The sequence below is a fragment of the Stegastes partitus genome, unplaced genomic scaffold (genome assembly GCF_000690725.1).
Source record: "Stegastes partitus isolate 25-593 unplaced genomic scaffold, Stegastes_partitus-1.0.2 Scaffold484, whole genome shotgun sequence".
In the NCBI taxonomy this organism is placed as follows: domain Eukaryota; kingdom Metazoa; phylum Chordata; class Actinopteri; family Pomacentridae; genus Stegastes; species Stegastes partitus.
In genome coordinates this window covers 278139-291470 of record NW_007578215.1, presented here as the reverse complement: position 1 = coordinate 291470, position 13332 = coordinate 278139, and the positions used below count along the sequence as shown (strand labels likewise).

Genomic DNA, 13332 nt, shown 5'->3' with positions numbered 1-13332 from the left:
CTGATAAATGGTGTATTTTTGCAAATTCTTTTAAAGACTGAGAGGGTCAAATGTTTAAAAAGGCTGTTCTGGTCGAATCCTGGCGACGCTCTTTAGTCGATAAAACGTTTAAGGCTCTGGTTTGGTGGCCTTTCAGCTCGCTCACGTGCTGGAAATCCTGTCAGGACGCTGTGTGACGACGTCGGAGAGAGAAAAGAATAACTAACCCCTGGGGGCGATTACCCTGTCACTTTCTGCTGAGGCTGCAAAAAGTCGGTGATGAGACTTGAAAGCTAAAAAAAAAGAAGAAGAAGAAGCGCCCGCAGGCCTCGAGGATGCTTCTTCGCGCTGAGAACGTGTGGGGGAGTTGGCGGTGGCGGCGTCGGAGGGGGCATCGGTTACATGTACGGACACATCTGGCTTCTGGTTACTGTGATGACAAGATCTGCGAGCAGCGGTGCATCTGACAGAGGTATTCACCAGGCAGGCCTGAACACGAGGCGTCTGGAGGGAGTCTCCACTCTGACAACAAACCCACCGGCACCGTCGACCCCACCGATAACAACACCGGGTCAGTTAGGAAGCAGCCTTCGGTCTCTGCTGGGTGAACTGGGAGAGCATCAAGTCCACTTCAGACCACATCTTCACTCAACCAGAAGAATCTTTAGCATTTTGAATGGAACTTTGGAAGCAAAAAAAGTTTTTGTTAGAGGATATATTGCTTATTCCTTATCTTTTCATATAAATGCACAAAAATCCTGACAGTAGGAATTTGTGGGGCTGGTCCGATTAGCAGTTTTTGGGCTCCAGATATTTGAGCCCATATCAGAATATCCGGTCTGACCAGGGGGTTGTGTTGTAGCGGCAGGTGGCGGGCGAATGTTCGGAACAACGGGGCAGAAATTATATATAATAATTGGGGATAAACAGTCGAAGAGACCTTTATTATGGACCGCGTCACGTGTTTGTAGGGCTGCCAGCAGTATCAGCACGTTACCAATAAAAACAACGCTGCTTTTACGGTAACCATGAATCGATTATTGATTATCACACACTTATTGGGTAAACTACTCAAATTAATGACCTACGTGTCTGCTCAGTTAGAAAATGGCCTTAAACCTGAGAGTAAACCCAACATTCTCCTGGTAACAGGCCAACTATATCTAACTTTTACATTGAAGAGAAAACATTTATGGGTTCTTAGCAGCACTTCAGATTTTTCATAACCTCGTAAGACCTGACATCCACATACATGGACATCACATTTGTGGGTTATATTACCACAGTGGGTAATTATTATTATTTTTAATCATTTTATTATTATTAATTTATTACTTTCATTTATTTATTTTTTTATATTTGTATTTTTTAATTAGATATTTTTATTTACATTTTTTAAATTTAATTTTGTAAAAATAAAAAATGCATATCAAACAAGAGCTCGGGTCTTAAGAGGTTAATGATTTTTCTTTTGTATAATTTTTCTAAAAAAGAAAGTCACCAAAGCAGCCCCACATGTACGCAAACTACGATCGAGTAAAGTCGTCGTTATTTATACAACGCATTTAAAACTGCAGACAATGAGCCACAGCGCTGCCAAAAACAGAAACAAGAGTAAACAATATTCAGAAGCTGCAGCCTAGGCTCAATGAAAATAAATTAACGCAGCAGTTTGAGTCAATCTTTGAGAGTTCGGACGACTTTTACCGTCATTTGTTCGACCATCAATCTACTCTGAGTTAGAAGAATTAGCGTTTCCTCTATAAATATGAAATTTATCCATATTTCTCATAGGTCTGGGGTCTTGGCAAAATACAGGACCATTTATAATGAAAAATGTGAGTTTTAAAGACATTTTATGGATCTGTGGATGCTTTTTATTATAAAAATCTAACTATAAAATAAAAAACAAGCCTCCCACATTGTTGGAGTAGCACAGGGAATAGTGCAAACATTTCAGTAAAATCAAACAAACATTAATAAAAATATACATAAGCGCTGGTTCTTCCATGTGTGACACTCGTGAGATCAAAGATTTCAGTCTTCAGTAGGAAGGAATGGGTTTGGTTTCTGGGTATTTTTGAAGTCTTTTCATATGTTTTCTTGACAGTAAGGAAAATATAAAGTAAGACCAACCCTGTTCTCTAAAGTAGCAGCACCGTCTAGATCTTACCAGTTTAGTTTTATTTGAACAAAATGCGATTAATCTACATTTTCAAACAGTGTACACTCAAGCTATTTCAAATCTTGGTGAAATATCAGCAACACGTTGGCAAACAGAAAGTATTCACGTAGGGTTGAGTCTGGAAGAGTCCTGGCACAGAGACCAATTTGTACGGCGGCGTTCGTATCGGCTGCTCTGCTTCGACTCCACATGTGTTTCGAATAAAGTCCGTAGGAAATCTATAACTGCAGCAGCAGCAGAAAAGGAGAGGTGGAGGGAAATTGGGTTCATCGGAAAGGAAATTACAGATTTCGATAAAAGAAATCCTCCTGCACCCGAAGCAAAATACCGAAGACGCGGCAACAGGTGACGCTGCTGCTTCATCCAATGGGAACATGTTTCTGCAGCTTCAACATCACATCTTACCGATTAGACCCAATAGCAGCGAATCCGGATGAATCTCGAGCAAGTGTTTACTCGAGGAGGCCGATAAGGTTTCAATTTGAAGGGTGTGCTCTGAGTAAGACAACGGGGACAAAGGCTTGCTTACAGTGAGGGGGTTTATTGTGGCAGATAGCAGCCGGAGCAGAGGGAGGGGGGGAAGTATGATTTTTCATCAACAAATACCTCGTTATCTCCCTTCTTACCTTCCCAATCCGATGTATCGCCTGAAAATCAGAAACACCCGGCGGTGGAGGGTGATAGAAACCATCTGGGCATCGGCTTGAATCGCTTATCTCTGCTGGCACGAAGGCGTTTTTCCTCCGAGAGCCGAGGTCTCCCGCCTCCGATGACTTACGGAGGGTTATTAATGAAATCCTCGACATGCGCTGCCTGTTTCTCTTGTTTCAGGTTTTTTTTTTTTTGCGTAAGTTGAACCGTTGCAGGTCAGAGATTGAATCAGGACATCAGTTACGAGGCTTGAACTCAGTTAATATTAGATTTCTGTTTTTTAAAGGGAACAAAAATGCACATTATTAACTGTGACACTTGATTTAAGGCCCGTCTGGAGCGACGCCGTTGACTTTGTTTGTTTGAAACGTAATATTCTGAACTTAAACAGTGTCTTTGTAACCTTAGCGCCGTAAAAATTAAATTTAAAAAAGCTTGTTTTAATTAAATTTTTTAAGCAATTTACTGTTGTTTTACAGATGTTCCCTGTTTTGTTGAATTGCAGATAAAAATGTAGTAAAAAGGACCAATAACATCCACATCAATAATCTGTGTTTTAAAATAATCCTATTTTTACTATATTTAAATCAGGAAAAAAAATATTTGTCATTATGTGAAAGAAGAAACGTGTATATTTAAGACTTTGAAAAAAACAAATTATTTTTAACAGTTATTTTACAGCCTTTGTCCCTGTTTCCTGTTTTATTTAAATGATAACTGCACAAAAAGAAATTAAACAGCAAAAACTGTAAATAACACCCGCATTAAAATCTAGATTTTAATAAATGTCAATTAAAAAATGATTATAAATGTTTGACTGTTGGTTTTACTATATTTTATGGTATTTACATCAGAAAAAATAATACATTTACAAATGTTTGCCATTATTTAAAAGACAAAGCATGTATATGAGGAAGTAAAAAATTAGCTAATAATCTTTTAACTGTCGATAAAATCACAGAACAAAGTATTGATTTAAATTTCAGTCATTTAAACTGTCCTTAAAACAAAAAAATGTGTTTTTTTTTTTTATAAATAATTATTCTTTCACAATGTTTGACAGTAAAATTACACAATTTTTACTGATTTAAATTAGGCGGGAAAATAATAATAGTAAGAAAAAAAAATATTGTTCTTTTAGATGCTCTTTATTTGACAGAAAAATGATGTATATTAATTGAAAATTGGCACCAAAGGGAAAAAAAAAATTATTTGTATAGCACTTTTCAAGAACTCAAAGACGCGCCACAGGATAAAAGCAAAAAAGCAATAAAAGCAATAAACAATAAGCAACAAATACAAAGATAGACAATATAGAAATACAGCAAGCAGATAAAAACAACAGGAAATATGGAGATAAAGCCTCGGCCTAGGTGGGAAAAGTGGAGCGGAACAGATGAGTTTTTAATTTACATTTGAATATTACTGGGTCTGAACTGTCTCGAATTTGTTGTGGAAAAAATAAACCCCAAACTGTTGTTTCAGAACTCTGTTTTGTCAGATTGTACATAATTAGTGAAATCCTTGATAGTTTTTAGTCAAAATAGCAAAAAAAATTGAACCCTATCTCGTTATACTTTCCACACATCAGATCCTTCTGATGTTAGAGCCTCAAAAGTTGATCAAATGTCGACCAAAGACTGTATTTTAGTGGAAACATGGATCCATCCATATGTAGACACTTACAGGAACTTTCTGGGGACACAACACCAACCATATAGGTGCATTTTTTTTTTGTTGTCATTTTCAAGGTACAATAAATATTAGTTATGGTAAGTAATTTTGGATAAACATGTAGTTCTTTTGGAGTATTCTATATGATCTTGGACAGCTTTAACGTCAAAATAGCGAAAGTCATCAAATTGTACTGATGTCAGAGGCCTCAAAGGTTGAAAATGGCGACAAAAGGCTGTATTTTAATTAGGAAATATACCACAATGTGCCACAACACCACTGTTGGATGAAAATGTTGCACTGTTTTCTATTTTAAAGGGGCGATAATTAAAAATGTGTCCTCTGATGGATCCATTCAATCATTCAGATCTGCTGAAAGCTCTCCTGTCAGTGTCCTCTCCAGATTGTCATGGCTGCAGTAGTTTTATTTCTGGAGATACTGAACCTTTAAAAGGACTGGACGGCTGAAAATGCATAAACTCTCAGGTTCGAAAACATATGAAATAGTCAGAATTCAACCAAAACATTTACCAGAACTTGGTTTTGGGTTTCACGTAACTGAAACAACACAGCCGCCTCGTCTTCATCGCCACCATTGCTGCTCTTCCTCTGCGGTGTTTTGTCCGACTGAACAACGTAAAACCACCTGCTGCGTGTTTCATCAACACCTGCCGGCTCCACGTACCTGCGCGCTCACGTGACCGTTCAGGTGTGTTCGTGCAGACTGAGATCAGTTCTGCATGATTCTAACATGAACACACATCGGCGCTGGGATGGCGACAACAAAAGCGTCCGATTAACTCCATGCATGCGCCTTGTGGCTGCATCCCCGCGTCTCATTGGCCGCTCACAGCTGTGACCTAGTTCTGCTCGATGGGAACCCGGACCGGCTCTGATGTCACCTTTTGCTCTCACGGTTCCCCGACCAATCGCCTCGTCCGAAACACTTCAACACGGTGGACAAAACAGGCGGCGCACTCAGGTTTTATTGACAAAAGCAAAAATCCAAAACGCCGACCTCCCCCTTCGCTGCCGAGGGAAAACAGCCACTCAGTGTTGTATCCCACTGGCCTGGATGCCACAGAGACCCGGAGCCTGTCCGGGCCTGTGGACTCACTCAGGCTTTTGTCAACAACAGGGCAGCAAATTGACAAAACTGCAGATTAGACTTTCCAGTGAAATGACCAGCAGACATAACAAAGTTTCCATCACAGGTGCAGCAGGGTTCTGATAAAGTGTCGCTGGAAAGAAAAAGGGGGTCATTTCTCCACGTTTAGACACAATCGCAAAATATGTGTCCCAACGCTGCCAACGACCGCACAGCAGGTTGTGTTGCCTTGTTGTTGGGAAGAGTCACAGAGTTCATGTATGAAAAGGAGGATGGAGACCCACGAGAACAGGGTTTACATCCAGTTTGGCATCATTAAGTTTCCATTTTCTCCTGCTGTTTAGTTGGATTTAGACAAAAACTACTACGTGGTTAGATTTGGGAACACATCAATAATATTGTTAGAAGCTCGGTTAAGTTTACGCACCAAAATTAACATGGTTTGGTTGAAGAAAACATCATAGACAGTCAAATCTTTAGGAAATTTGTGTAATTTTCATCCATCTTGGACAATTAGATGCCTCAACTGTTGGTGACATGTCAACCAAAGACTGTATTTTAGTGGAAACATGGATCCATCCATAGATATATACACTGAGAGGAACTTTATGGGGACACGATACCACCATTGTTTGAACCACCTGCACTTTTTTTCTATTTTTAAGGACGAGTGATTCATTAATACCATTGATAGCAATTTTGAGTCATTCTGGAAAGATTTAAGTCCCTTTGGCCAGCCTTTATCTAACGTTGGACACATTTTTATACATATTGGAGGAATTTTTAAGTCATTTTGAACAAATTTTGAGTCATTTTTAAAAGGTTTCAAGTCAAAACCACAAAAAACTGTAATCTTGTCTTGCAACACATCAGATTCTACTGATGTTAGAGACTCGAAAGTTGGTGAAATGTCGACCAAAGACTGTATTTTTAGTTGAAAATATGGAGCCATCTATTTATATACACTCATAGGAACTTTCTGGGGCTTAAATACTATCCTTAACTGAGAATTTTGTTTTGTTTCCCCATTTTAAGGGCCAGTAATTAAAAATCTGTCCTCTGCTGGAGCCAATCATTTAGATCTGTTCTCAGTCAGTTATCAATCCACAAGTGGGACGTTTGCCATCTTACGTTGTCATTTCTGTACAGCGCAAGTGAACCTGTGTGAATCTTTTCTTCAGGTTTAACCTTTGATTAAACTTGATACGGAAGTTTGTTGACCAAACCGTCCAGACCGTAGAGGGGTCAGTGAGTTCAGAATGGAAGGAACCATTGTAGACTTTGGGGACATTACACTTGCTGCAACTTGTAATTATTTCTGGTTAATTTAAACTAATTTTCCTCATTAGGAGGTACTTTTCTGTAGCATGTAGTGGTACCAAAAGCACAACAACACCAATTAGTGTGAAAGCAAAACATCCTACAGCAGCGGAAAAGGTACAAAACCTCGTTAAACGTGTTTATTTAAGCCTAATTGTGTTTATAGTTTAATATCGTGTGCAAATCTGACAAATTTTTAGCAAAAGTAAACTATTCACTAGCTGTAATCCACACGAGGATGAAAACAACAACGCTTCACCCTTCACTAAAGCCCAAGAGGCATGAGAAATTAAATATGCACAGAAAGCCGAAGTCCAGGTCTTCAGAGGATGTGGCCTCAGATGACTTCAGACCTTCATATGGTTCTCGTATAGAACAATATAGAGCAGACAGTGTTTGTTATCTGCAGCAGCCCGATCCGGGAGGTACATTTTTCCAAAACAGAGCACAGTTAGATTTATTTTTTGACAGTGTCCAACCACTTGAGCAGGATCTATATCATCCATGAGTAATAAAGTTATTCAAGCTATCACTCTGCCAACTTTCCAAAACCTCACATGCACCTCAGGCTGAAACACATCAAGCCCTGATGAATTTCCTCTTTACATCATCCTTAATGTCTCCTGCAATTCAGCAAGAGAGGACAGAGAAGCCAGTGTTCTCGGCTTCTCCGATGAATGCAATGGAGACGTAATGTTTTTTAAAAAAGACTTTTGGACTCACTTGACTTTCTGATGTTCACGAGTCTGAATCTCTGGTTCATGATGTAAAAAATGGATGTCGGCTCTCCTGTTTCAGATAATATCGCTGCAGTGCTTGAAGAAAAACCTTGTTTATGTGTCTTGTCGGGACACAACAGAGATGAGTACACCCCTGTGCGCTATCACTTAGGAGTCAAATGAGTCTAAAGTGCATCACCTCTCAATGATTGCAGTATTTGTGAACTGACAAATAAGTTTTCTCTGGTAAACAATAATAAACAATCCCTTTAGAAAGACTACACTGAAAATACAGACCCCAAAGTATGAAGTCAGTGCAACAAAAGTGAACACACCTGTGATTTCCAATCAGCCAAACTGCATTAACATGATCTGAAAACAAGAACTGTCTCAGTTTTGGACATCTAGGCCGTTCCTATCTGCATGTCTGCATCATGGCTCCACATGGGAAGGAATTGCAAGAAAAGCGGAAAAATCTGACTGTGAGGCTTCACAAAGATGGAGAAGGATCCAGGAAGATCAACTGAATGTCAGTGAAACACAGTTGCAGCAGCAATCAGAAGGTATAGAAGGAGTCGTAGTAGCACTTATCAGTGCGGCCGTGGTTGCTGTCCTAAAATGACTCCACGGACAGTGAACTACTTTCACAATCTGACTCTGAAAAACAAGCTGCTTTAGACTTGGCACAGGGGTTATCAGTGGAAATCAGAGTTTCTATGACAGCTCCGACAGTGTGAAGGACAGGTCAGAACATCAACCTCTATGGACGACGTTCAAGAAGGAAAACTTGGCTTTCTTGTCGCCACAAAACCTCCACATTAAACTTTGCTAAAAAAAACCCCAAAACATGAAAAGAGGACTGGTGAATGTTGGAGAACGCTCTTTGGTCAACTGAGACCAAGATAAACTTGTTGGGATCAAATGTTGTTCAGCATGTTTGGTGTGAACCTGACCAGGACGACCACAGTGGATGCATAGTCCAGACAGGGAAGCACGGAGGTGGAAGTATCATGATATGGAGCTGCATGAGAGCAAAACGTGTTGATGACATGTATAGATGAATGTTTGTGGACAAACCAAACTACTGGCTGAGAGGATGACTCCCAGTCTGCAGAAGACTGATGAAGAGGAACATTCCAACATGAGAACCACCCAAAGTACAAAATGATGCAAAAGAACAAAGTGAAAACGACGACCTGGATAAATATGTGGCCTGACTTAAATTCAATAAGACTACTTTGGGGTTGTTTGAAGGGAAAGGGAGAGCAACAATAAAAAAAATGACTCAGATGGAGTCCAGCATGTTTGGTGTGAACCTGACCAGGACGACCACAGTGAATGTATGATCCTAACAGTGAAGCACGGAGGTGGAAGTATCATGATATGGAGCTGCATGAGAGCAAAACGTGTTGGGGAGGTTTAAAGAAAAGCTGGAAAAAAGCAGTTAAAGAAGAATAACAGATCATTTCCAGAAATGGTATCCTTTATGCCATGGATGGCTGACTTTGTCATCAAACATAAAGGTGGACACGAGAATTGAAGAAAAAGTAATGAAAGGTGAAGTGACTTTTGTTGCATCGAGTTCCTACTGTGGGGCCTGTATTTTTAATATAGTAAGTCTGAAATGGTAGTTTTTGATCTTAGATAAGAGGAAATAGCTGCCGCTCAACTTAGAAGTGATGCAACTACTGTGAGCTGACCCAGTTTTGAATCATTTGACATTTATGAGATGTTGCACTTCTTCTTCTTGCATCTTGTAACTCAGAGTTTAAATTCTGACTTGTCTTTACCTCCTGCACCATACAGCTTTACATAATCCTCCTCCTCAGCAGTTCTCGCTCCTCTCTCCGATAAACTGTGTGGACTTGTTGATCATTAGCTACCAAACCGACTGGCTGTTGTGGAGGACCGGCCCCGGCATGTTCTCACCTGGATATGGATCTGATGTTGGAGCGGATTAGGACCTTAAAGACCTTCGGGTAATCTTTCTGTCTGCTTTACGCTTCGACACTCGCTGCAGCGTTTCTCCTGATAAGACGGCTTGTTCCTTTCTGACTGACAGATGGTCCAGCCTTGTGGTATTTACAGTATTCCTCTGGAAAGCTCTGCTCAGGAAATTGCCATCTCTAAATGTAACGCTTCGTTTCAAACTGCATGCAACATACCACAAATGATTTACGGCACGCTAAAATAGATAAATCCTTATCTGCAACGGCAAAGACTATCTCGTTCCCAGTAATAATTACAGACTTCTCTGTAATTTCTTAGCAAGCAGCCGGTTTGTTTGGATACAAACTTATTTTTCTGTGTACCTGTAAACAGGACATTCCTGTGAATAAGCATGCATGCTTAACCAGCCTCTGTAAATAATGGTTTGTCCTGGAAGCAGTAACATGATACAGCAGAAGAATGGATGCAAACAGAAACAGGAATTACAGGGAGTAGTAAACAGAAGGGAAATTACAAGAGGAGAGCAAATGGGTAACGTCAAAATGATAAATGCTGCATCAAAATAAAGCAGAAAAGCCTCAAAACAGTTGAGAGTGTCGCCATCGGGACGGGTCCGCATGCAGGACCCCTCTCTTTTATGGTGTTGTTGACAAAATGCCTTTAAGACCTGTTATTACAGCTTCCTGCCCTGCAGACAGGGGAACTCAGCAACCTTTATTTTTCTCTTTCCTCCCCACGGATCAGACCAAAACACTGCGCTGTCATCCTGCTGCACAACACGTCAGGTTTGGCTGCAAAGTCATGACTTCTGCTGCTGCTGCTGAGCAGACAAAAAATAAATAGTGATGACAGTAATTTCTTCAAAGCAGCAGCAGCCTGATTACAGTGACAGGTCAACCAGCCATTTTCCTTAATTACAACATTATGCGCCATTGGTCCGTGCATGTGGCTGCAGGAGAGCGCACGTCAATTAATTCTTCATGTGTAATTTGGAGCAAAGTCTGCACAATTAAACAGCTGCAATCTGCCGTGTGCATGTGTGTGTTTAAGCGGGCGGGGAGCCGCCTGCAGCCGCAGAGAGAATGAACAGAGTCAACACTGCAGATTCCTTCAAAATGACAAAGAATTAATCATTTCCAACGCGGTGCCAAACCAAACCGAGTCACCGTGCGTAAAAGCAAACAAAAGTCTCTGCACGTTTCTGTATGTGCGTCGAGTTTGCAAAGAAAGTGGAGAGAAGAAAAAAAACAACAGAAAAACTCACCGGTGCCACTTTGTACCTGCTGGATCCTCGCACCGGAGCACACACCGAGCTCTGGAGGCATTGCAGCGCAAAGACGCAGCAGCAGAGAGCCAGAGAAGTCCGCATCCTCGCCGCCGTCCGGAGCCGCGCTGGAGGTGCACAGGAGGGCAGGTCGTGGCGCAGCGGAGTGCGGAGGTGCAGTTGCCGGCAGTCACACGGCTCCAGGATCCGCGGCGACTTCTCTTTAAATAGACTCTGATTTCTTTGTTCTCCTCAGTTTTTTCTCCACATTCAGTTTACAGGCTGATAATTCCACCCGCGACCATGTGACTCTTAACCCTTCCGCTGCCGGCGGCACAGAGCCAGAGCCAGAGCCAGCCTCTCAGGGGTTTTGTTTTTGTTCACCCACCTGTTGGGTTTTTTGGTTTTTACAAAGACCTAGAGTTAAGTTTTGGCAGCGGATTCCCATTAACTGTGAACAATTTGCCACATTAAACTCCAGGACGCAGCAGGTTGTGGCGCTCTGCGGCACGTATGGAAATATTCTGGGATTATTCTAAGAGTATTAAAGCAGCACAGCAACCTCCAGGAAAACCACTAAACACGCCACAAGTCTCTTTAAATCCTTTTGAAAGGGAGAGAAATATACAACATGTGCACTGTAAAACATACCGGAGGGAATTCAGTCAAATCAACTCGTCTTTTCTAGTCATGTGATGGAAACATAAGTGTTTTCTATAGAAAGTAGTAAAAGAAAATCCATGACAAAAAACAAACTGGAAATGTGGCAGCATTTATTTACAGTTTCAGTCTGTTTTTGTAACCCTTTTTCTGCAATTTGATTAGATATTATCTGTAATTTAACAGAACAGGGAAAATCTGCAAAAAAAATAACGGTTAAAAAAAATTAACCAATATTTTTAATCTTTAATTTATATATTTGTTTCTTTATAACAAAAAAAATCTAACTTTTTTTTTTAATTTTTAAAATTTTGTTTCTCATTTAAAAACAGCTTAAATATTTTGTAATTTGTGTCCAAAAGTTTAAAAAATTATTTTTTTAAAAATATGGACATTATTTATAGTTTGTATCCGATTCTTGTTTTCATTACAGTCAACATTTAATTAATGATTTTTTTTTTCTGTGATTTTGATGAATATAATTTTTAATTTAACAAAAAGGAGAATCTGTAAAATAATTGATAAAAAATTATTTACATTTTTTAGATCCTGAATGTACCTTTCAAATAACAACAAACATCGACAGACTTTTTAAAGTGGACATTAGTACATTTTTGAAAAAAAGTTAAAAATTATTTTTACAGTCACCATGTAAATCAATTTACATTTTTAAAAATCCTTAATTTACAGAATTTTCTTTCAAGTAATGATTAATATCTGTACATTTTATGCTGACAATATTTACAGTTTTTGGCAGATTTTTGCATTTAACATGTAAATGAATTCTTTTTTTCTGTAGTTTTACTCGATATGATCTATAATTTAACAAAACAGGGTAATCCTTTAAAAAATTACGACAAACTAAAAAGGTCTTATTTTTACAGTGTAGTTAATTGAACTTAAAATTTCTCATTTTTATTTACTTTGGAATTAAAAACATGAGACTTCAAAAGATGAGTCAAATGAACACACAGTTGAGAATTCACTCATTCCATTGAGTTTATAAGAAACAAAAGTATAATTAGACGTCCCTGTCCGTACGGCTCAAGCATCCACCTGAAAACATCTCTAAAGTTCACCAGTGAACATGCTGCATCTCGTTTGTTTCACAAGCTAAACTGTAAAAGTGACTTTTTGTGGTTTTAGTCGGAGCACAAGCTGCCGTGTTGATGGATTAATTGATAAAAGGTTTGGTCTGTAACTCCCCTAAAACCACTTTTTTATTTATTTGTTTTAACTTTTCTGTTTCTGTTTGGATTAAACAAAGAAGTGATGTGATAATTGCGGAGCGGCAGTGGTGCTGAAAGGTAGATTTGTACACAGCCAGATGTTCTTTTCTGCTAAAACTCATCTGACCGCCCTCTCACTGCAGTTCCCTGAATGTCCACTAGAGGCAGCCTCTAAAACCGACCCAGTCCTTATAGAGCTCCATGTTAAAATGTCACACTTTACAGCAGAAATAAACACATTTACAGCCTGATTTTTTTTTTAAAAATGCTTTGGTCTCTGTAGCAAATTTGCCTTTTCATGAGTTAAGTATTTACTGAACTCACCTGCTTAGATTGTATTAAATGTGACAAAGCGTCAGTAGGAGTCAAGTGTGTGTTGGAGCGTCAAGAGTTTAGATTTTTTGGACATTTAAAGTCACATTGGGCAAAGTTTCACGTCAGTGTTTATCATGTTGGGTGGACTTTGAGTCATTTTGCACACATTTGGAACAATTTTTTGAAGTCATTTTGAAAAAAAAAGTCAGCCTTTTGGACAGTTTTCTGTCATTTTGGACAAGTTTCATGACATTTTTCATGAAGTTTTAAGCTATATT

The 13332-nt window shown here is 39.4% G+C and overlaps 1 protein-coding gene across 1 annotated transcript in view; it reads right to left on the bottom strand.

Moving 5' to 3' along the window:
• The window catches only part of mmp11a (matrix metallopeptidase 11a), a 38505-nt gene extending 27485 nt beyond the window's left edge, over positions 1 to 11020 (bottom strand). Inside the window, exon 1 of the mRNA XM_008287044.1 lies at positions 10851 to 11020. Within this exon, the coding sequence (XP_008285266.1) occupies positions 10851 to 10955 (105 nt within the window). The 5' untranslated portion in view covers positions 10956 to 11020. The remainder of the gene's footprint in view (positions 1 to 10850) is intronic.
• Between the last annotated feature and the right edge of the window lie 2312 nt (positions 11021 to 13332).